Source organism: Mustela putorius, unplaced genomic scaffold, assembly GCF_011764305.1.
Source record: "Mustela putorius furo isolate JIRA1106 unplaced genomic scaffold, ASM1176430v1.1 tig00000129_pilon_pilon_pilon, whole genome shotgun sequence".
NCBI classification, from domain to species: Eukaryota; Metazoa; Chordata; class Mammalia; order Carnivora; family Mustelidae; genus Mustela; species Mustela putorius.
Window position 1 is genome coordinate 33165632 of NW_025421290.1, and position 25156 is coordinate 33190787.

General features: G+C 35.5%; 1 protein-coding gene across 12 annotated transcripts in view; it reads left to right on the forward strand.

Moving 5' to 3' along the window:
* CEP128 (centrosomal protein 128) overlaps positions 1–25156 on the forward strand; it is a 378971-nt gene that overhangs the window by 81692 nt on the left and 272123 nt on the right. For all 12 annotated transcript variants that reach the window (XR_006604280.1, XM_004739137.3, XM_013058015.2 and 9 more), the window contains one exon: positions 1670–1821. Coding sequence is in view for 11 of the 12 variants with exons in the window: in XM_004739137.3 (XP_004739194.1) it covers positions 1670–1821 (152 nt within the window). In the remaining variant the exon portion in view is untranslated. The remainder of the gene's footprint in view (positions 1–1669; positions 1822–25156) is intronic.

The following is a 25156-nucleotide window of genomic DNA, read 5'->3' on the forward strand; positions in this document are numbered from 1 at the left end:
TTTTATAATATATCTTCCTGTTACTTTGTATATATTCTAACATACATCCTGAGATATATGTCTATATATTAAGATATATTAGATATATTAGATATATTAGACACTCTAAAGGTATATATTATATGCACACATATATGCCTATTTATACCTATCTAAATAAAAAATTTAAAGTATGTGTTTGTAAAATGAATAAATACTTTTACACATAAACAAATATGCCTGTTTTCAGGTTGGAAACTGAGCAGGGCTTTGTAGAGTATGGCCCAAGGGGCAAATCCAGACTGTAAATAAGCTTTATTGGAATACAGCTGTTCCCATTCATTTATTCACTGTCCAGGCTGCTTGTGCAATGCAATGGCAGAGTTGAGCAGTTGTGACAGAGATCATAAGGCTAAAATATTTACCATCTGACCACTCACTGAAAATGTGTGCTAACTCCTGGTCTATAAGATAATTTCTAAGCTCCCTAGCAATGTGTAAACACCTTGCCCACTGTCCTTCTTCCTTCCCTCATATGTGGTAGCTATGTGGAAGTGCTGAGTGCATTTATCTGAAAATTAAATCCAGTACTGGACCTCTGTGCTTTATGCCACTTCCTTTCCCTGAATTATCACCCCAACTCCTCATCTCCTTTGCTTGGTGACATTCTTTATTTATTCTTTAAATCTAACTTACTTTCTATGTCTTTCTACCTGAGTTTTTCATCAAGATAGAGTTAATAACTCTATCCTTTGTAATATTTCTGTATGATAACTGTATCTGTAAAATATCTGTATAGTATCTGTCATTGCTTTTATCATGCTATTAAAATGCCTATGTATTTTCCACCCATGTATGTCCTTGATATACAATTTTGAACACTTTGGTATCTCTTAAGTTCACATGTGTCTTATGAATGATGTATAAATTTAATTTGCTAGTGTTTCCTTCTTTTCCTTTCCTGGAAAGGAAACTACTAGAAAAACAGTTAAATTGATAATACATGTTCCAATTTTTGTCATCTTAGACTTAAGGATGTGGTTTATATATCTTATTTCTATTCTTAGAATATAAGGTTATTAAGAAAAGGTTTTTGTGTAATTTATGTTTGAAGAAGATGGTAGTACAGTGTCCTGTGCATCACAGACCAAGTATGTTGAATTAAATACTAAGTCTGTCTGTATTGTTCAGTGATATAATTTCAGGTGGTAGTCTCCAGAATTAGTTAGTAAGTTAGTGATCATACACAGAGATTTAACAGTATCATTTGTTTCCTTTGCAATAAAGAATTATTTTGTGTGTCAACTTCAGTAACTTTCAGCTAATGTATAACTTAAGTGAACATTCTTTTAGTATTTGTGTGTTAGAATTTGGAGGTAGAGATTTAATGAAAACCAAAGGAAAAATATGTAGGATTTTCCTGAGCTCAATTGTACTAGAAATCCTATATCATTTCAAGTTTTAGTATCAAAATAGAATAATATTAGATAACACATCAGTGTATATATTTTAGAATACTGAGTGAGACTTGAAACAATAGGCTGGCAAATTCTGAAAAGTCTGTTGAGTGACAGTGTTAAATGGGTTATGTTAGCTGGAATATTAGAACATCAATGCTTTGTACCATTTGAAAGTACATTCTCCTGTGAATAAAGAACAACAATCAAGCTTTACATTTTTCTCTTTCAAGGGGTTGAGCAGGAAAAAGAGAATCTGGAGAAGCAGATGTCAGATTTGAGGGTGCAGCTGAACTTCAGCGCAATGGCATCTGAGTTAGAGGAAGCGAAGCGGTGCGTGGAGCGAAGAGACAAGGAGAAAGCACAGTTTGCAGCACAAATTGAGGTGACTTTGCTATTTTTAAGTTGTAGTCAAAGGACTTTAGTTTTGTTTCAGAGAATTGCTTAATGAAGTTTTAATAGAAAGTCTGTGGTATTTTATGAACTCTAGCATAATGTAAAGTTATGTCGGTGACTACCTTAATTATACATAGATATGTCTATGGATTCATTTCTCTTTCATTTGGACCTTAATGCCTGGAACCTATCAAACTTGAAAATATTTTTTGGTCGTGGCAATCGAGCCCTTCCTTCAGATAGAAGGGGTCTTTCTTGAAGGAATGGTGGATTATCATTTATTTTGGGGGGTGAAACTGGCATAGCAAAAAGGGTACCATAAAGGCTTTTAAATCTCCCACAGCTCTACATGAGGCAGAATTGGGATAATTATTCAAAACTATTAAAAATCAGAAGAAAGAACTTTATAAAAAGGAAATGTCTTAATTCTAATATAATTATGTATATTATATCAAACTTGGATGACACATTTGGAAATAGATATGTAGCAGTCCTCTTCTGTATCTCTTTTTATTAGTGGGGTTGCATACTAGTTGTAATAAGATACCAGATTTGAAGAATTTTCTAAATTATAGTGAAAGGTAGAAAATTGGTGTTAAAGATACCTAACTTTATATAATCCAAAGGAAGTATTTAATGTTACTGCAGTTTGAGTTTCTCTTTCATCTTGTCAGTGCATCAGTGGAAAATGTATTTTAGATTTGGATCAAGATTCATATTATGAAGATAATGAAATATTGGCATACTTTTTACAAAGCCCTCTATATGCATAATAAATATTTATCAGAAATGTTATCAGAACAACTGTAATTGTAGGACTTCTAAAGTTTGTTTCATGGGTATTAATTATTTTAGCCTTTGATCCTGATGACAAAAGTGCTAAAATCTTATTTTTCCAAAGTTAAATATTAAAAATTAAAAATATACTATGCTAGGGGCGCCTGGGTGGCTCAGTGAGTTAAGCCGCTGCCTTCGGCTCAGGTCATGATCCCAGGGTCCTGGGATCGAGCCCCGCATCGGGCTCTCTGCCCAGCAGGGAGCCTGCTTCCCTCTCTCTCTCTCTGCCTGCCTCTCTGCCTACTTGTCATCTCTGTCTGTCAAATAAATAAAAACAAAATCTTAAAAAAAAATACTATGCTAGTAAGTATCAAAGGTAGAGAAATCACTTTGGTAAGCTGTTTATAACCACGTATTGTTCTGTCCCTCTTCCCTCCCTTCCTTTCCATTGTTTCATTTCATTTACCACTTGCAGAATCATATAAAAAAAATTTCACATTCATAGGCATTTAAAATATTATAATAATCTAATAATGCTCTTGTTCAAAGAGCCTGCTTTCCCCTTGTCCTAACAATGGCTCTTTTAACATTTTCACCTGGGTTAGGGAAAGAGTTGGCATTCTCTTGGGTTAGTTTGGATTGGTTTTACGGGTTTGGATGTGAAAGACAGTTGGGCAGAGAGATCGAAAATTGACTCACATACTACATACTTAATGACTGTTTATTACATGCCAGGCACTGTTCTAGTTGGTGGTGACATGGCAAGGAACAAAAGCTGGAAAATTTCCTTGTCTGTGTGTGTGAACTTCTAAATTGATGCATAAAGTTCTTTGAGTTTGTCTCAAATCTGATTCAAATTCCTTTTGGAGGATGAAATATTTTTTCTCCCAGTTGCCATCAAAAAGGAATTACAAAAAGACATTGTTTATTCTGGAAGAAATTCCCATTAACCAGTTTCATTTTTCCCCCTTTCTTTATTTTTAACAATAAAATAATTACCTAAATTTTATATCCATTCTTTCAGATTTTGTGATGCTTCTGATTATGGCTTTTCATACCTAGTGAAGGCCCTTTGAATATCTCCAAGCTGTTTTCAAAATGATGTCTTGAGTAGACTCTGTGAAGATAATAGTCATGGGTCACTCAAGGTGACTTCTGTTGGGTATTTGATTGAAATTTAATTGAAAAGCATTTGGTTTCTGCTTTATTTTTCAAAAATATTTGTTGTTGGGGGCCTCTGGGTGGCTGTTGGTTAAGTGTTGGCTCTTGGTTTTGGCTTGAGTCATGATCTCAGGGTCATTAGATCAAGCCCTACATTTGGTTGAGTGCTGGTCTTGGAGCCTCCTTAAGATTGTCTCCCTCTGTCCTACTTGTGCTCACTCTCTCTCTTTGGAAAAACAATTGATGTTGCCTTATGCAGTCTATAATGAATATTAATCTTCTTTAGTTTCTTTTTAAAAACTGAATATAAATAAGAAAACATACATAAAATGTGACTATTGGTCAGACCTCAAAACATTTGCTGCAATCCTCTTCCCTGTGGTTTGTTCAATCACTAGTCTCTTTCTCTTTAATCTCAACTTCCTAAGACCTTTCCTCTAAAACCTTATACACAGTCTTTTTCTCTTAAACTTTAATACTCATTTCCATTTTCTTTTTTCTTTGTTCCCATAGTTCACTGTTTCTGTAATGTCCTCTTTTTGTGGAAATCCTAAGCCTTTTCCTTCCTGAAGCCGCCTTCTACTATAGCAGCTATAAGTGAAAGTCCTTCCTTCTGTACCCGTCCTCTTACTCACATCACTAATATTCTTACTGCACATTTTTCACACTGCCTTTAAGTATCTAGGTATATGTCTTTAAAATTTCAAAATGAGTTGAAATGAAGGAGATAGGGGACTGCAGAAGTGGCTATCCTGTCACTAAGACAAATATGACCTCACTATCCTTACCTTGGCGAAGACCTCATGTTTCAAGGTCTTGTTCTTACATCTGGGAACTTGAATTTTCTGTGTCCTAGAAATAATGTGGCCCAGGAGACTGGTTCATACTAACAAACCCATTAGAAGACAGTGTATAAAAGAGTGCCAGCTCATTGATATACCCTGTGAGGGCTCAACATGGATATTTGAACACTTCTATACAGGGCACCAGTCTCCCAATTTTCTATTCCTGGGTTTTATAAATCAGTAATCAAAAGTTGCTTGGTAGACACAATCAGAGCATAATGATGTGTAAGGGACTGTTTGTTCCTGGCTGCGGTAAGGCTCCCCCACCCTCTACCTCTCTTTAACAGGGTTCTTGTAACCAGGGATCTGTTTATTTCACCAGATCTTGTTTTTATTTCTGGAGCATGTTGAACTGATTTCTTTTGTCTTTCTAACATTCTCCTCTGCCTTCACTCTGATGCTCATCCTTCTGTTTGCATTTTCTTTTGATAGGTTGCTGTGCACAGATTTTGCTCTGGGCCATTTACCAGTATGCACTGATGTTGTAATTCAGACTTGTGGCATTCTGGAAGCCACTTATGAATTAAATACATATATCCTTTTTCAGGTCATAAATGAGTATGTGTTAAGAACCAGGCCTTATCTCTGTATTTCTTTGTGTCCCTTGACAGTGTCTTACCCATATTAGGACTCAATTAGTATTTGTTGACTGAAGTAGTAGATTGTAGAACACTTTTTATGGTTATTTTTCAAAGCTAACTTTTGTTGTCTGGCCATTCTTTAAAGCACATTAATTTCTGGAAGACTTGTCTGTCAGCATTCAAGGGGACCTTTGCTCTTTTTCACTAATTGCCTTAGTTTTTGTTGATCCAGACTATATATTTTAAGCAGTTGTTTTACACTGGAGAAAAACAGTGAAAAGAGCTTGTAAAAAAGCAGAATGAAAGCTGAGTTTGGGTTTGCATAATTTACCTTTCAAATTGTACCTAAAACCCTAAATCTGTATATGCATAGGAAATACTAAGTACAGTTTTTTTCTTTTTCTAAACTTGAGTTGAACCTCATTAACCTTGATAGGCTATTTGTATTCATAAGAATTCCAAGTATCCTTGATCAATGATTCCCCCTGATTTAATCTCAGCCTCCATCTTCCATCAACTTACTTTTCTTGAAGAAAAAAATTTGACTTTTAAATTCAATGAGGAACTTCAAAGAAAGAAAAAAAAACAAGGTGCTGTACATAATTTAGATTAAATGTTGAAAGTGATAATTGAGTGACAACTGACATGATTATTCATTAGCAGAAACTTGGAACTGTAATGCCATAATTTACTTTCAAAAAGAGGGTAGTGGAAAACAGAAATGATAATCAATAATAACTTTTCTTCTTGATGATTAGTGCTTCAGGAACAGAAGGAAGGTTGTTCCTTTTAACATGCTTTTAAGATAAACTCTTGATTCTTGCATTTCTTATATAAAGCTGGATGCTTTGCTCTGTAATAATGCCCCCTTCAATACTATTTTAAAGTCCTTCTTAGAGACCTTAATTGCCCTGTTTGTAATTTTCTGTTGTTCTTTTTTATCTTGATAATTTATTCCTTATCCAAGTTCTTGTTGTAAAATAATGTACTGAGTACTAAGTAATTTTTAATACACAGATTATAAAGAAAAATAATATTGGCAGCAAAACCGTATAGGCAGGCTAAAACTGTTGAACCTAGGGAGATGAGGTCTGCCTCTGTTACCAACCAAATTAACAGACATTGAAGTAGATTGTTAAGTCCACAAATGTCCAAGTTCTTCATGAAGATGACTACTGGCAGACATGCCTTACATGTAAAACGAGGTAAACTTTGACACTTTGAAGATGATTTAGTTCTCAAATCATTCATCTATATGGAAATATTGGAGTTGTGAAGACAGGCAGCTCTTCTATTTTTTGTAACTGAGAGTTGCATGAGTATTTTCATCAAACCAGAAAGTAGAAGTGGACCAAATATTTTAAATTTTCCTTTAAGACATCACCAAGATTTACTATTTAGTAGGGTCATTAAGGAAATAATTCAGGAATAAAAGTGTAAATTTTCAAATTCTTTATTTTCTGAAGTCATGATAATTTTTGCCTCATGTGTTTTATGTGTAAATTAAGCATGTAGGCGTTTGTGTATCTCTGTGGTATGTGTGTGCACATGTCCATTTTCACGTGCATGAAGTTGGGGTGGGGAAGAGGGAGAAACTACCTTCTTCACAGAACAATGAAGTGCTGATAACTTATGTTAATTATAGATAGATTTGATGTTAAAAGCAATAATAAAGATAACATGCCTTTGGGAATAACTATTCAAGGACTTGCTATGGAAAAATAGGTGATATGTAACAAATGAGGTAATATTTTTTGTAGAATCTTAATAATTCATAGTTGTTCATTTCTTGACCACTACAAATGCTGTTAAATGGATATAAAGTAGACTTTGTAATACACATTTTAATTGTTCATGCATTATTTCTATAGCCTTTATAGTTACCTTTACAGTGATTTTAATTTGATAGCCTTATCATTTTAAGTGAAGATTTAAATTGTGTTTTAGATTTTTGTTTTCAGGCAGCTTTCTATAAGATTATATTCAGCATTAATGAAAACAGTGCGCCTGTTATACTCTTAAATGTTCAAATGGTATAAATTATCTTTGCAAAAAAAAGGTTTTAGTAAGTAACATATGGCTAACATAAGCAAAGGTCAGTGTTGGCAATTTTTTTCATATGTATTAAACACATTTAATTTCTATTACTTTCCTTGTGTGAAGTGTGAGTTTATGTGATACAGTACTTATTTGGGGGGAATCTATGATGTTGTTAGGCTATAGTTTGCTCTCCCTTAGTGAAGATTAACAAATTAGGTAAACTTTGACAATTCTGATTAGTGAACAGTTTCTGTCTTTATTAATGGTAGATTAGCTTGTTGCAGAATAAACTTTCTACTGAGAAAAACTAGAAAAACCTGGGTAAGACATATATTTTTAAAAATATGTTTGGAGTTATCAGAGAGTTACCAGGGTATAAGGACAGGAGGAGTCATGTCTTTAAGAAGAAGGGCCGTGCTAATCATCACATACTTCCAGTTGGGATACCCGAAGGGCTAATCCTTAGGAGTCTGGGTAAGCTAGAAATGTACCAACAGTCACAAAACCTGTAGCATAGTTTGGAATCTGCTGTGACATTATTCGTCCCTACCCTAACTGCCCATCTGGAGGAAGGCATTATCCTCCAGAGCCCTCATTATTTCTGTAATTTGTCATACAGTGTTTAGCATTTGATCAAAACTTAGCAGTCCTATCAAGAAAACCCATTACTAAAATACAAGATCTAAGCGAGAAATAGAAATAGGCATATAGACTCTTCAGATGTTGGAGTCAACAGAAATCACCTTTAAAACATGGATCATTACTTACTTATATCAGGGAGATCATATGATAGTTGTCTTTCTCTGCTTGACTTATTTCACTAAGCATGATACTCTCTAGTTCCGTCCATGTTGTCGTAAATGGCAAGATTTCATTTCTTTTGATGGCTGCATAGTATTCCATTGTGTATATATACCACATATTCTTTATCCATTCATCTGTTGATGGACATCTAGGTTCTTTCCATAGTTTGGCTATTGTGGACATTGCTGTTATAAACATTCGGGTGCACGTGCCCCTTAGGATCACTACGTTTGTATCTTTAGGGTAAATACCCAATAGTGCAATTGCTGGGTCATAGGGCAGTTCTATTTTCAACATTTTGAGGAACCTCCATGCTGTTTTCCAGAGTGGTTGCACCAGCTTGCATTCCCACCACCAGTGTAGGAGGGTTCCCCTTTCTCTGCATCCTCGCCAGCATCGTCATTTCCTGACTTGTTGATTTTAGCCATTGTGACTGGTGTGAGGTGATATTTCCCTGATGCCGAGTGATATGGAGTGATGCAACATGGGGGCTTAAGTGGGTAGGAGAAGAATAAATGAAACAAGATGGGATTGGGAGGGAGACAAAGCATAAGTGACTCTTAATCTCACAAAACAAACTGAGGGTTGCTGGGGAGAGGGGGGTTGGGCGAAGGGGTGTGGGGTTATGGACATTGGGGAGGGTATGTGTTTTGGTGAGTGCTGTGAAGTGTGTAAACCTGGCAATTCACAGACCTGTACCCCTGGGGATAAAAATATATGTTTATAAAAAAAAAAAAAACCATGGATCATTAATATGTTAAGAAATAAGATAATAAGATAGTTAATTCTAGCAGAGAACAGGACATTATAAACAGAATAGAAATCTGAGAACCAAAATATATAGTAACTGTTATTAAGAGCTGGATAGGTAGGTAGGGTTTAATAAAAAATTAGATACATTTTTTTGCTTATTCCTCGAAGGATTTTATGAGACTTCCATCCATATGTATGCTTAGGTTATATAACTTAATATGTGGTTTGGTTTTGGTTTCTGATCTAATGATCTGTTTTTCTATCTTCTAATTGGCAAGAAAAACCCAATTTATTTAGTCTTTCATTCAATAAAGTTTGATTAAGAGTCTATTAGGTATTGAGTCTGGTGCTGGAATCCAGGGGTACACAAATGAAAGCAATATTCATTGCCCGCAGTGAAGTCATAATCATTGAACTCACATTTAGCACTGAAGTTTCACTTCAAGCACGTATTGCATAAACAGTGAATTCTGGAACACTGAAAAGAAATTAAAAAAAAAAAAAAGAAAGAAAAGAAAAGCCAGGATGGGCATGAATCATAGTGAGACTTAAAATGGGGAACGGGTATGGGGAGTCCGAACCTTAGGAAGTGGGCATGAGGAGCACCCCTCCCTACTGTACCAAGATGGCCCCCATCCTCTGAGGACAAAGAGTCATCAAAAGACAAAAAGCAGCAGAAATACCTTTAAATAGAAATTGGTATTTGGTGATTAAAAATCCAAACAATGGTTTTATAGTTTTATAGACTTATTACATCACATTGTCCAGTTATATTTGTTTGTTCCTTCTAGGTTACAAGAAACTGGAACACACTCAAATGGGTGGTTTAATGTAGGGAGGCGAGAAACTATCTTGACAGCTGCCCTTTGGGTTTCATGGACAAAACAGATTCCATACCTGTTACCAAACTGATGCGGTCATTGAGACTCTTTAGATAACAAAGATAAGAAAACTTGAGCCATCGCTATTTTGGGTTCAGTATCAAATCATTGGTACGGTCATCTGTGACCATGGGGGTGGAATCACTAGACTCTCCTGGCACTCTTTCTTTATATGTGTTGATTTGAATTACTATTGAATATCAATTGCTTTCAACCTGAAAAACTTCTTGAATATTTCTTGTAATGCTGGTTTGCTAGCAATACATTCTACAAAAAAGTTGGCCTGAAATGTCTTTATTGCACCTCATTAAAAAAAAAAAAAAGATAATTTTGCTGGATATAAGATTTTAGTTGATTTTCTTCACACTTTGAATATGCCATCCTACTGGTTTTGTTCTTCCTTGTTTCTCATGAGAAGTCAATTTTTGATCCTGTTGGATTCTTCATTCATGATGGGCCACTTTTCTTTTGCTGCTTTCCAGATTTTCTTATTGTTTTTGCCTTCAGGTTAGACTCCGATATATTTGGGTGAAGGTTTTTGTATTTATCCTACTTGTAGTTCATCAATATAGCTTAATGTTTTTTTCAAATTTGGAAACTTTTAGCCATCATTTTTTTCCTGTATTTTTTGTTTCTTTCTCTCCATTACAACTAGTATTTCTACTGCAGGTATGTTAGCATTCCACATTTCTTTGAGGCTCTGTTCATTTGTATTCTTTTTTCTCTCTCTTTTTCAGATGGCATAATCACCACTGATTTATCTTTATGTTTTTGCATTTGGAGGGGCACTTGGGTGACTCAGTTGGTTAAGCGTCCAACTCTTGATTTCAGCTCAGGTCATGATCTCAGAGTTATGAGGTCTATCCCTGTGTGTGTGTGTGTGTGTGTGGTTGGTGTGTGTGTGTTGGGGGGGGGGTCCTTGCTCAGCAGGGAGTCTGCTTGAGATTCTCTCTCTCCCTTTACCCCTCTCCCTCACATGCCCTCTCTCTCATATAATAAATCTTTAAAAAAATGTTTTTGGTTTTTTAAAAAAAATTCATTATTTTTATTATTATTTTTGCCAGCTCAAATCTATTGAGCCTTTCAAGTGAATTTTTCATTAAACTTACTGGACTTTTCAATTTCATAATTTCCATTTTTAAAAATTTCTGTCTTTTTATTGCTGTCTTTATGATATTGTCATCATAGATTCCTTTCATTTAAAAAAATGGTTTCCTTTAGCTCTTTGAGCACACTTGCAGTAACTTTTAACAAAATTTTAAGTTCAGAATCTGGTCCCCCTCAAAGGGAGTTTCAATTGTCTTTTTTTTCTTTTTTTTCTTTGAATAGGTCACACTTTTAAAATTTCTTTTCATGTCTACTGGGTTTTGTTGAATTTGAATTTTATGTAATGTATTTAGTCTGGATACGAACTCTATACCTTCTGTGGTTTGCTGTTATTATTTGCTTTTCTATTAGTTTAGCAAACTGACTGGAGTAGCTCAGTGGAACTTATTTTCCCTGCAGTGTGCATTTTCTGATGTTGCTTCTCAGAGGGTGCAGCCTTGAGTATGTGCAGAGTCTCCATGACCAGCAGGGATGATTGTGGTTTTAGCTGGGCTCTCTTTCACTCTCTAGTTCCCTGATCTCCCGATTAAACTTCTGACTAGTCTGACTCTGTTGATATCCCACATAGATTTTATCCTCTCCATTAATTGCTGAGTGCTTGCTCCTTCCTTCCTTCCTTCCTTCTTATGTTCACTGGGATATAAATTGTACCACAGTCCGATGCAGTTCAAGATGGGCTTCTTTGTAAGAGTATGATGTTGCCAGTGTTTGGGAGCATTTTCTGACTCCAAGAATGTTCTTCTGAGCTGTCTTTATTATTTTTTGATATCATCCTTAGACTGTAATTTTTTTATGTTCTGTTACAAATAAAGTCAGTCCCCTTAGTCAAAACTGTCGGTTCTCTGTTTATATAACTTATGTCTTCCTCTGTTTTTTGTTTTTTTTTTAAGATTTTATTTATTTATTTGACAGACAGAGATCACAAGCAGGCAGCGAGGAAGGCAAAGAGAGAGAGGAGGAAGCAGGCTCCCCGCTGAGCTGAGAGCCTGATGTGGGGTTTGATCCCAGAATCCTGGGATCATGACCTGAGCCGAAGGCAGAGGCCCCAACCCACTGATCCACCCAGGCACCCGTCCCCCTTCCTCTTAATAGACCCTCTGTGTCACTGTACTGGAGCTGGGTTGAGGGACTATAGCTTGCTTCCCTCTGGGGTGATACCCCAGCTCTTCAGGTGTGATGCTGAGTGGGTTGGTAATCATGATCTCTCAGCTAGCCCCTTCTATGTGGAATCTTCATTGTATGAGATAACTGGGACAGGAGCAATCTAAGTCTGTGATGCCTTCTGCCCAGTGGCGGGGGACTGGTTGGGAAAAGGGAGCCTCAGTCCTTTGACTTTGACTGTGTCTATTTGGAATAGAGCTTCCATCCACTCATCTGGGGGATGATGGCCCCTCTAATGGGTCTTTGATTCTCATTGAAGGGTGCTGTAAAATTAGTAATCTACTTCATATACTAGTAAGTGAAGGATGCATATAGTAATCTCTATGGTAACTACTAGAAGAGTAATAGGTATATAACTAATACTGAGGAAGAAAGTGAAACAGTTAAAAGAATTACTACCAGGGGCACCTGGTTGGCTCAGTCAATAGATCATATAACTCTTGATCTCAGGGTTTTGAGTTCAAGCCCCACGTTTGGTGTAGAGCTTACTCAACAACAACAACAACAGCAGAACCTTCCAAAAGAAGTCTTACTTGACTTACTGTGTACTTACTATGACTGTATTATGACTTACAACACTGGGTAAACAAAGATTCCTCCTAGGACACCAAAAGCATGAATCATAAATGAAACTATTATAAATCAGACTTGAACAAAATTAAAAATTTCTTTCTTCCATTTGGCTGCATTAGGAAAATTAAAAGAACAAGCTACACTGGGGGAAGATATTCACAGATTATATATGGAACAGAAGACTGATATCGTGGTTATGTATTATTCCTATATATTCAGTTCATTATAGCAGTGCCCGGTTGTTTTAACACTTGTAATCAGTATAACAGAAAATTATATTAGTGTCTCAATGCATAGAGATAATGTATTTATGAAAGTTCAACATCCATTAATTAGTAATTAAAAATTTACTAAAATTCTTTTAGTAAAAAGAGTTAAACTTTTAGTAAAAAGGAAGAGAGGGAAATTTCCCGATACTGAAGAGTATCTACTAAAAACCTATAGTACACGCTGTACTTAATAGTCAAGTACTGATTGGAAATGCAGCAGACACTTCCCTTCTATTCAACAATGTAATAAGGGTAATTGTCTAGGCAGTAATTCAAGGAAAAGGAAAGTATCTGTTTGGAAGGGAATTAATAATGTTGTCTTTATTTCCAATTGATATTTTAAAAAATCCACACAATCTCTAGGTAAATTATTAACATTAACAGGCCAGGTGTGATTCAGCTAAGATAATAATTGAAACCAAATATCAAAATAAAATGAACTTTGATCAGATCTAAACTAAAACCAAGCCATTGAATCATGTTCAGTCATATTGTATCCACAAAATATATGTCCTAAGTATTGATATTTGAGAAAAAATAGAATTTTTTTCACTCTTAGGTAAAATTCATGCAATTTATTTTTTTGAAAGATTATATAATCAACATTAAGAACAAGAAAGGAGCTCTACCTATACAAAGGGGAAGAAAAATTGTAAAGAATATCAAGTCATGTTGATATGAATCAATGGTTGCCTTAGATTAGCATTGTCCAGTAGCACTTTCAACAACGATGGAGATGTTTTATATCCGTGCTGTTCAACATATTAGCCATCTGTAGTCCTAGAGCACTTGAAATGAGGTCAGTGTGACTTTTTAATTTTACTTAAATACAGGTGAAACTTAACAGGTGGGAATGTGATTGGATTAGGAGCCATGTCTTGAATTCCTGTTGGTATGGAAAGTACGCTGATCTTACTTGGTCTGAGTGCGACAGACTGTATGGTGGGAGTGTGGTAGTCTTGGATTCTGTCAAGAACTGATTAAAGAAACATCTGTCATAGCCAGCCCTTCCTAGGAAATCCACTGGAGTCAAAAAAGGGTATATTATTTTTCTTTTTCTTTTTAAATTGCAGTAAAATATACAAATCAAAAAAATTACCATCTTAACCATTTTTAAATGTACAGTTTGGTGGTAGTAAATAAATTTACATTGTATAATCATCCATCCTTATCCCCACTGAAACTCCGTATCAGTTAATAACTCCCTTCCCATTTCTGGCAACTAGCGTTATAACTATTAGACTTCATCTTTATGAGTTTGATTACTCTGAGTACCTCATATAAGTGGAATCATACAGTATTTGTCTTCTTGTGCTTGGCTTACTTCGCTTAACATCATGTCCTCCAAGTTCATCTGTACTGCAGTATATTACAGAATTTCCTTTTTTTCAAGGCTGAATAATATTCCATTCTATGTATATACCACATTTTGCTTATCCATGCATCAGTTGATGGAGACTTGGGTTGCTTCCACATTTTAGCTTCCACAGTGAATAATACTGTTATGAACATGAATATATAAATATCTCTTTGAGACTCTGCTTCCAATTTTTGAGGGTACATATCCCAAAATAGAATTAGTAGATCATGAGGTAATTCTGTGTATAATCTTGTGAGGGACCACCATACTTTTTTCCACAGTGGCTAAACCATTTTATATTCCTACCAATGATGTGCAAGGGTTCCAGGTTCTCCACATCCTCATCAACACTTGTGTTGCTTTTGTTGTTGTTACTTGGCTTTTGGTTTTTATAATGGTAGCCATCCTAATGGATGTGGGGTTGGAATCTCAAGGGATTGTTATTTTTGTTTGAAACTGTATTTACTTTAAAAAAAAAAAAGAAAGAAAATAGGACTCTTTTATCTCATTTAGGCTTCCTTAGCTTCGATTTCTCTCAAGAAATCAAAATTGAGAAGTCAAGAAAAGTTGATTTCTCTCAGGTACACAGTGCTATTGTATCATGTACAATAATGTGTCTGATCTGTTTCCAGTAAACTGTAATACTCTCTAATGATGTAGAGCAATAATATTAAGTGTTAGATTACATTTAAGTTCTTTTCACTATATGTGATGTAATTAGAGATGACATATTTCTTTAGTTGAACTGTGTACTTTATCTTGGTCCTCTCAGGGGCCAAATCAATACCGGTAAGACACAGGTGTCTGTCTTTTATTGATAACTGCTTTGTCCTATTGCATTTCATAGCAAATGTGTTAATCAGAGGTTGTTGCACCTCAATCAAAAGCAGTTCCAAATACCAACCTTCTGAAAGAAGAATGGTTTTATCCTATCTATATTCAAATTTTCTTCTCCCAAAGTGCCTACTTTAGTTTAAACATTAGAGTTGCAGAGTTAAAATTATCGGTCTAATAGAGTGTGAGAAAAACGAAGAAAACACAAATGTACTTGAGAGATGTATGCCGGGGTCAGAATTTCCCCAGTGTGTTGCTGGGGCCTAGATGTTAATTATGTGTCCCCTGTGTAATAAGTTGAACACTCTGAAGAAATGTGTATTTAAAATGTTTCATGTAGTGAACATCATGGTTAATGAAACAGAAGTTAATATTTTATTTCTTCACAAAGAGATGAATGTATTTAATTAATTGAACATTATTTTCTGTACTTTGCTTAAGCTTAGTATCATGTTTCATTAAAAAGTACAAGGAAACTCTAGTTGTCTGAAGCAGATATGTTCTCCTAGGATTTGTGGAGAAATAATTATTTTTAATCACTGAGAAAGACCGAGGAACCTGTTATTTGGGATTAATGTCTTTTTATGTGTCCCCGCTTCATTTGGCAAAGAGAAAATGATAATAGTGTACGTAGTCAAATTAGAAGGCTAGAAAAGACAGAGATTCTTTTTGTAAAGGAAGAATTATTTGTGACATGGCTACTACAGTAGCCCCTGATATTTTGTGGCTAATCCCTAACTCATAAAAGGGTTTGAATCAGTTTTTAAAGATTATTAATAGATATTTTGCTTGAGCATCTTAAGCATCTTGAGTTAAGAAAAATTGATTCCCAGATTTTACGTGTATATTCTACTTTCCACCAATCATGACTTTAAAAAGTTTTAAATAGTGAAATCCCAAACGAGTGTTGGCCCAGTCTAGCTTCCTGTGCCTGTATTATCTACCATGCTTGTTTTGCTTGGTTTGAGTTCTTTTATTTGGAGACTTCCCTTAATTCTCCGGACTGTGGAAAATTGATTAGTTGTCCTCTCACTATCAGTTCATAAAACACCTAAATTATACAGAAATGAATGAGTCTATCAAAACATGCAAGTATATGTCAGGCTAATGTCCCAAAAGAGGTGAATGGGGCATGGCTTAATTGAGAGGCTGAGAATTTCAGGTGAAATCCTATTAAATCTGTTCTTTTGTTTACACAGTACAAGCAAAACTTTATAAATCAGTTAGGGTTAGTGTGGGAAATAGAACTGCTCTAGGTGTTTTATGTAATAGTTGTTTATAATAATACTGGTGGATGTGGCCTTGCTTAGGCTTCCAAAAAGGGATAGCACAAAGGGGGATATTCACAAGGGAATATTCACTGCGGAACAAAATAAATCTTGTCTCTAAGACCTTGCTGGCCAGTAGCAAAGAGCCACATTAGCAGTTATGTTGTCTCTACCTCATTTCTACATTCTAACTCTTTCTGTATTGAGTCTAATTTGCCATCCCCCATCCCCAACCTAGCTTAAGATCCCCCATCCCCAACCTAGCTTAAATGAGTGCTAAACATTGAGTTTTGTAGCCTCTATGGAATAGGAGAGTATATTGTAGGGATGGGGGCTGACTGCTGTTAGTCACGTCATAAACCACAGTGGCAGTAATCAGGTTTTCTTTTAGCTGAGAAACATGACCTTGCCTTGTATTTTTCATAGCCCTTGAGCCTAGCCTTGTGTCCATAGTTGGCACTCTGTGAATGCTAGTTGAATTCATGTTAATCCTCATGTCACATTTACAAATACCTATCCATACACTGGTAATGTAATATTCAATGTGTAGTTTTTTTTTGTTTTTGTTTTTTTTTGTTTTTTTTTAAGATTTACTTGTTTGAGAGAGTGAGCATGGGGAGGAGGGGCAGAGGGAGAAAGCATCTTAAATAGACTCTGCACTGAGCACAGAGCTCAATATGGGGCTCCATCTCATGACCCTGAGATTGCAACCTGAGCTGAAACTAAGCATCAGACACTTAAACAACTGCACCACTCAGGTACCCCTCAATGTGTAGTTTATTTGCAGGTTTTTGTTTTTAAAGCTTCCTGTCCATTTTAGCTTACTTAAAAGTAAATCATCTATACACGTCAATTAACTTGTCACATGGAACCTAAAATGTTCCAACATGCTGGAAAAGAGTTTAATTTTAATAAATACAAAAAGTATAAATAAAATTATAATTTTTTTTTTTTTGCACTTGAATCAATCCTCTTGCTGGGATATTTGCATCTCATTTTGGATATAATATCCTTGTTCACTTAGTGTTTGCATCTTGTGTCTGCTTTAAGGAAGTCATATTTTGGGCTGGAATTAGTCTTATCTTTGTTCAGAGTCAGTGTTAAGATAATTAATTGAATTCTGTTTTGAAGGGTGTTCTCCTTGAGGCGTGTTTGTTACTTATTAACTTTAATGTCACCATTTTTGTCCTTATAAAGAATTGAGCTTTATAGTTGCCTATACTTTAAATATCTTTTTTGTTTCAGTGTATCATTTTGATAGGGTAGTTGCTACTTTCAGTGTGCTGGGTTTCTAGAAACTACGTTGTAAAACACATCATTCTATTGTAGTTTATATGTGTTCATATGAGAAACTTTATAATTAAGCATGGTATTTCCAACCCAGGAGACTTGGGAATTAGAACATTTGTTCTTAAAATAAACTTGTCATCATTGCAAGCTATAAAAACTCTTAATCTTCATAATAATTAATATTTAAACTTGTTTTTTAATTTTTGATAAAATGAGTATAATACAAACACATAATTTTACGATATATATGTTTACTCTAGTGTGAGTAAACATCACACCAAAAATTGTGTGATGTGTGCGTCTTCATATTTCTGTTATACCATATATTTGATGTATCTAAAACTCAAAGACTAGCAATTATAAAAATTAAAAGAAATGTACAAATGACTGTACTTCCATTTGGCTTGCCCCTAATTTGGGATCATTCTTTTTCAAATATTGCAGAATCAAGTTATTTGAAATTCTCACAAAAAGACTTTTTGGGAGAGCTGTCTATTTGATCAGATTCTCTAGTTAATCTTTTCCTTCTTCCCCATTCTCCTCTCAACCACATTTCCCCCGACAACACCAATGTTATGAGCGCTTTCATCATGAAAGAAGGCACCAAAGGGAAACAGAGGACAAGAGTGCTGTGCATACTCTTGCTTTATTGGTGTTGGCTGTTGTTTGAGTTCTGAGATTGGCTGGCATAGGCATTCATTTTCTCTCTAGCTATGTTTTTGCCTCTCCCCTCCTGCCCCCCCATGTTTGCTCTTTGTCTTTATTACTTTCACTGGCAACTGTGAATTATCTTCTTTTTGTTCCCTTAGCCATCACCTAATGGTGTTAGCTCAGGGCTCTTTTCTTTTTGACAAAGAATCGTTGTTAGAAAATGTTATATAAAGATAAGGACAGATGAAGACACCAAAGAATGAAATCTAAGTATAGATTAGGTAGCATAAATTGGGAAAAGAGGCAGAATTTGAAATACAGGAGAGAAAAATTGCTCATATGTATCACATTTATTTAAAATAACTGTTACGTGTCTGCCTAACCACACTATATGGTTCTCTGTAGCAGTAGAATGTAGAACCATGCTTTCTTACTCATCTTTTTGTGTCTCTAGCAGCTTGGTTGTTGCTGAGTGCGGTAAATATTTATTTGATTAAATGGAAACATACCTGTATTTTCCTCAGAAAGAATGAGACTGACAAGTGGTGTTTTTCTTTTTCTTTTTCTCCCCCTATTCTCTTGAATGCTATAGATGGTTCTTATCTATTATAAGCAAGCTCTATTGAATTTGATTGCTGAGATTGAATTCAGATGAGAAAAAATTGGTTCTAAAAGTCCATTCCTGCTTTTAAAAAGATGATCTTCAATTATTTTTAATGTTGCTATAATATTTTAATATCCTAGTGTTAGTATAATGTCCTTTGGTGATTAATCTTTCTCAAGCACATATCTGATCACGTTATTCCCTTGCTGAGAAACTTTTGAAAGCTTAAACTGGATTTCAGCATTCTCCCAACCTGGTTTCTGACCTTCCTTTTTAATCTCTTTTTGGCCCTCTTGAACTTTTACTCTTCTTGAATAGCCCTGATGGCCCAGTCTGTGGCTCTAGTCAGTGCTACTGTTGGTCTTAAATGCCTGTCCTTTATCAGTGACCCAATCTTTTCTCTTCTTCACACGTGAGTTTGCTCATTGTCTCCTTATTTTATGTGCCTTTCTTTATGAGTTCTTGATGATCAGAGTAGTTTCTCTTAAATTTACTAACTTAAATTCTGTTTCTGCTTTGCTATCTAACGGTGATGTCTCTTCTGTCCTGCTTGATCATATTTGTCCTAACCAGTGTTTCTCATCTAATACTTCCCTCAGTGCCTAGCCAGTGTCTTGAATATAGAAGGGGAAAACTATTCTATGCCTGGTTTTGTTTAACCAAGTCACTTCTATTCTGTGTTTTTTTTTTTTTTTTTTTCCTCTCAGTTTAAAAAATGTTGCAGAAATATCCATGCCTCAGAGATTGTGTAATTCCTATTTAGGATTTCCTCCTATCTCAGGAAAGAACATGGTAGCTTACTTAATTATTTAAGAGGTTGTTTGGCTAGTATCCAAGTCAGTAATACAGTGAAGTGGAATGAATATTAGTTTGACTATTGGGGATCTGTGGCTCTCTGCTGTAAACTACTTCCCTTAACTTGGATTGATTATCTCCTTGTCCCTCAATTTCCTCATATTTATAATACAGGTCTTGGATTAACTCTCTAATTTTTTTGGAAAGATTTATTTATTTATTTGAGAGAAAGAAAACATGCACAAGTAGTACTGAGGGGAGAGGGAGACAGAGAAGCAGATTCCTACTGAGTGGGGAGCCAACGCAGGGCTTGATCCCAGGACCCTGGGAGGAAGACCTGAGCTGAAGGCAGACACAACCACTTAACTGGCTGGGCGGCCAAGGTGCCTACCTCTCTAATTTTAATGTTGTTTCTAGTTAGCAATAAACCTTTGAGTTTGCATTGTTGAGTTTGTAAAGTATGCCAATCAATGAGTCTTCCAGATGTTTATCCAATTGATTTTGTGTAGGTGATCATTCTTCTGATATGTAGATGTTATTGAGTCCTCTTTATAAATTTGGTTGCCTTGGCTCACAGATGGTAAACACTTCTCCTAAGGTCATAGAGTGACAGAGCTGGGATTTGATCTCAAGTCTGTGATTCATGTTCTTTCCCAGATATGCTGCTATTTCCCTAGGATGTTGTTTTTGAGTCATTATAGTGTGGCTCTTTTCTCATTACCCTTAAAGGTCTCACACAAAGTACATAATACTAGATGAAAATGTTTATTTAAAATAAATATTCTGAGACCCTTTTTTGGGATGAAGTTTTCATTTTTAAATATTCCCTAAGGTGCCCAATCCTTTGTATGCATTGACTATCAAATAAGAGTACTGGAAAAATTGTGCTACACTGTATGTTAGTGATATCAGTGAACAAATAATCATTGTTGTCACCTACATAGTAGTCTGCTTTTTGTCTTTTAATGGAAATTGTTTCAATGTAGGTTTAGTAATTCTTCAAGAATATGAGAAATAAAAAGAAGGCAGGTAGGAAGATCCTCATATACTAGACGGAACTGGTTTCTTAATTCTATAAATTTATTCCATTATTCTCCTAGCTAGTCCAGTTTTTCCACTTTGGTAATTTCAAGTTGGTAAATATTTATTTTGTAATCCACATATGTGAAATTATGATCTTAGATGTTTGAACAGTTAAAGCTAGAATTTATGATGGTTCCTATCCATACTAATTTTTAAAAATAGAGTATCTCTTTTTCATTTTCTATTTTCATTTTAATGCCTTATTCATATGAGTGGGCTGTCTGTAGTTATAATTTGAATGCAAACACTGCAGTAATTAAAAAGGAAGCCATTGGTAGCCAAGGCCAATCAATTTTAAAGGAAGAAAGTTCTATCATCTTCTAAATGCAGCTATAATGCATTCTTTAATAGATTCTTTTCCTTTCTGTCTGCTCCTTGGCCATTTTACTACTGGAAAGAAGGGAGTTAACAAAGTAGACCAGAGACTCTTTCCTTAGGTCAGCTTCCAAAATAGGCCCTTGTTTGGCATCTGGGAACTTTAATAATAATCAAGTAAGAAACTTTCCTTAAATGATAAGGTGTAGCTCACGGTGCTTAGACCTTTTTTACAAAGAGTGTGGTTTGTGCTGAACAACTGCTTTCCTTCTGGTGGTCTGGATTTTGGCCCATACTAGACAGACAGTAGCTAAGTGACTAGCTTCTAATGAAAACTTTGAGCACTGAGTTTCTAATGAGTTTCCCTGGTAGCAAGTACCTCACACACGTTGTCAGAATTCAGTGCTGGAAGAATTGAGTGTACCCTCTGACTGCAGGGAGAGAACTCCTGGAAGCTTGTGCCCGGGTTCCACTGGCTCCACCCCATGTTCTCATCCCTTTGCTGATTTTGCCTTGTATCTTCTCAGGCTAATAAATCTCAACATAAGTATGACTATATGCTGAATCCGGGGAATCCTTCTAGTTATCAGCAAACCTGAGACCCTCGACACAACTGCTTATTAACATTTTTTTCCCACCTAAATAAGGAGAAAGAGATGAAAGAGAAATGTATATCGTTTTAGATTGAGTTGGAATGTTTATAAATCTTTGGTAAGGTGCTGTGAAAGGGATCAGAACGTAGCATCCCCAAATGTTCTACTTTGGCATATCGATTATTGTGAGCTGAAGGCACTTGAGAAATAGTAGATGCAGAAAAGGTACTCTGACCTCTTTTCCTACCTAAAGAAGGTCATAATATTTCCCATGAGGAAGGTACACTCCCTCTACCAGGAAGAAAACCTTTTTTAATCTCTGGAGATTGGGAGTTGATTCCAAAGTGGATATGTACAAAGGAACCTAAAATAACCCCAATCTTCAGTTAGATTCCCCCCATATATTTCCTAGCCACTTTCCCACAGTTTATTACCCCTCGAAGCTTATTAGATCCCTTTTCCTTTTTCTTGTCATTTCCCCACAAATTCTATGTTTAAAAAAGCGTAGAAGCTCTTGATCCCAACCACTTTGTAGGGTCTTCATTTTCCCAACAAAGGCTCCTATGTCTATGTAAAAATATTAAATAAAATTTGTGTGCTTTTTCCCTGTTAATCTGTCTTGTGTTGGTTTAATTCTCAGGCCCAGCTATAGAATCTAAAATGTTCCCAGTAGGAACCAAAGTTTTTTCTCCCATATAACTGGAAACAATTCTTGGTGGGGGAAAAAAAAAAATTCTGTGTTTTTGGATAGTTCCTGTCTTTGACAGTACTTACATAGTGAGAAATAAGTAATAGACTTGATTAAACGATATGAAATTTAACAACTCTGCTCTAGTGGCTGAAATAATTTCACACAGTTTAACTATAAAATGTTCTTTAGGGTAGAAGAGGCTGCCAGGAATGTATGGTAGTAATAACAGAATTGGAAATCATCCTAATGGAATAAATAAGAAAATTGCCTTTCATTTAGCATTTCATGTAGTACATAGGAAGATAGTAGTATTTGGTATATCTGCCCACCCTAAAAGCATTTATCCATGGATTAATGATGTGTTTGTTTACTTGTGTGCTCTCTATAGATGTGTGCGTATGTGAAGGATTGTTGTGAGGGTTCTGTAAAATACTCTCTTGATTGATGGGGCAGAAATGTTTGTTACAATTAGATTATTCTGATTTGTTATTTGAGGAAGATGGATTAAAGACAACATCAAAACTGTGGCTGAACAGGACCTGCCAAGGAATGAATATAGACAGGAGTTCTATGACAGGTTTTACCTGAAGCATAATGCAGACAGACTGATGGGAGCAAATCAGTGGCAGCGGTTTCCAGACTCAGAGTAGTTAGAGGCAGGGTTCATCCAGTTCAAATTCAATCCTATTTTCCCATCAGTAGTAAGAACCACAATTATTTACAATTAGAACCACATCCTTTTCTATTCATTTATACTTACATACCCAATTAATGCCATGATGTTTTCAAGTATTCTTCTAAGTGAGTTATTGTATGAAATATGTTAATATGAAAGTTTGTAATTTTTAAAATGTGAGAACAATGAAATTTATGTGCTTAAGCTCTGGGGCTTGCATATGTTAATCATGTGCCTATTCTTGTTGTTCTGTAATTATAGAAGAATAAATAATGCTGAACTTATTTTCCTCCTGGGTTCAAGAGCTTGTTAGGGATATTCAGAGAATTTTGTATGTTTGAGTCTATTATAAATTTGAGACTATCTAACTGTGACCTTATTTCTGTTTGTTAGCTTTTAAACATTTATCTCTTGTTCATTTTCTCTTTTCCTACAGCAGTTACTTCAAACTTGGCTCGCTATTTATATATACAATTCCATTCCCGTTTCTATACTTTCTCAGAAGAGAAAGCCATTACTGCCATTTTATTAGTAGAACTACCTTAATTGTTAGGAGTTGGGCATCAGATAAATTCAATTTTTTTGACATGCTAAAATTAAGAAGCTGTGGAATTCCCAGATGTAGGACATCATTATATAATTCAATATTTAAAGGTCTGGAGTTTAGAAAATCATCCTGGCTTCTGAATTGAAAATTACTTGTATCGTTGTCTACCTACATGCTTACTTACCTACTGAAAATATTTTATAGATAGAATGATGTGTAATTCTAGAATTTTGGACTGTTATCTGTATTTAAAAGCTAAATGGTGGGAGAGACCAAGGAAAGGAGATTAAAGAGCAGGAATAAAAGGAGAACTAGTGAAGAGAGGGGTATTATGAAAGTCAGGGAAGAAGAAAGACTTATAAAACAGAAGGAGCCATCAACAGTGCCACATGCTACAAAGAAACTAGGGTAGATTTTTAAAGAGTCCATTGTATTTGGCTAAAGAGGATCTTTGGATATCTTGATGAGAGCTATTTTAATTGTATAATAGGTATGAAAACCAAATCCAATGAATGGGGAAATTAATTAGGAATAAAATTGTGGGGTACCAGGTGTAGACTTCTCTTTCCAGGAATCTAACTTAATAGGAAGCAGAATATAGAGTACTGGTTCGATCATGTCAGATTGATAAGGTTTTTTTTGTTTGTTTGTTTCATTAAAAAAAATTATTTCTGTGATTTTTTTTAAAATTCAAGTATAGATAATACATCGTGCTGCAATAGTTTCAGGTGAACACAATTACTCAGTAGTTTCATACAGTTCTCATTGCTCATCAAGATAAATGTTCTATTAATCCCCTTTATCTATTTCCCTCCTCATCCTTTTACCCCCTTCTCCGAAAACAGCTAGTTCATTCTCTGTGTTTAAGAGTCTGTTTTTTCAAATAACCCAGTCAGTAACTGGGCAGAAGACATGAACAGACACTTCTCTAAAGAAGACACACTAATAGCTAACAGACACATGAAAAAATGTTCACATCACTAGCCATCAGAGAAATACAAATCAAAACCTCAATAAGATACCACCTTACACCAGTTAGTGGCGAAAAATAAAAAGATAGGAAAAAAACAATTGTTGGTGAGGATGTGGAGAAAGGGGAACCCTCTTACACTGTTGGTGGGAATGCAAGCTGGTACAGACACTCTGGAAAACAGTATGGAGGTTCCTCAAGACATTAAAAATAGAGCTACCCAACAGCCCAGCAATTGCACTATTATTTACCTGAAAGATACAGATGTAGTGAAAAGAAGGGGCACACAATGTCCACAGTAGCCAAACTATGGAAGGAGCTGAGATGTGAGATGCTCTTCAATAGATGAATGGATAAAGATGATGTGGTTCTTATCTACAATGGGATATTACTCAGCCATCAGTGAGGATGAATACCTGTTATTTGCATTGACATGGGTAGAACTGAAGAGAATTATGCTAAGTGGAATAAGTCAAGCAGAGAAAGACAATTATTGTATAGTTTCACTCCTATGTGGAACATAAGGAATAGCACAGAGGACCACAGGGGAAGGAGGAGGGAAGACTGAACAGGAAGAAATCAGCGAGGGAGACAACTATGAGAGATTCCAGACTCCTGGAACCAAACTAAGGGTTGCAGAAAGGGGAGTAGGTTGGGCGAATGAGATAACTGAGTGATGAGTATTAAGGAGGGCA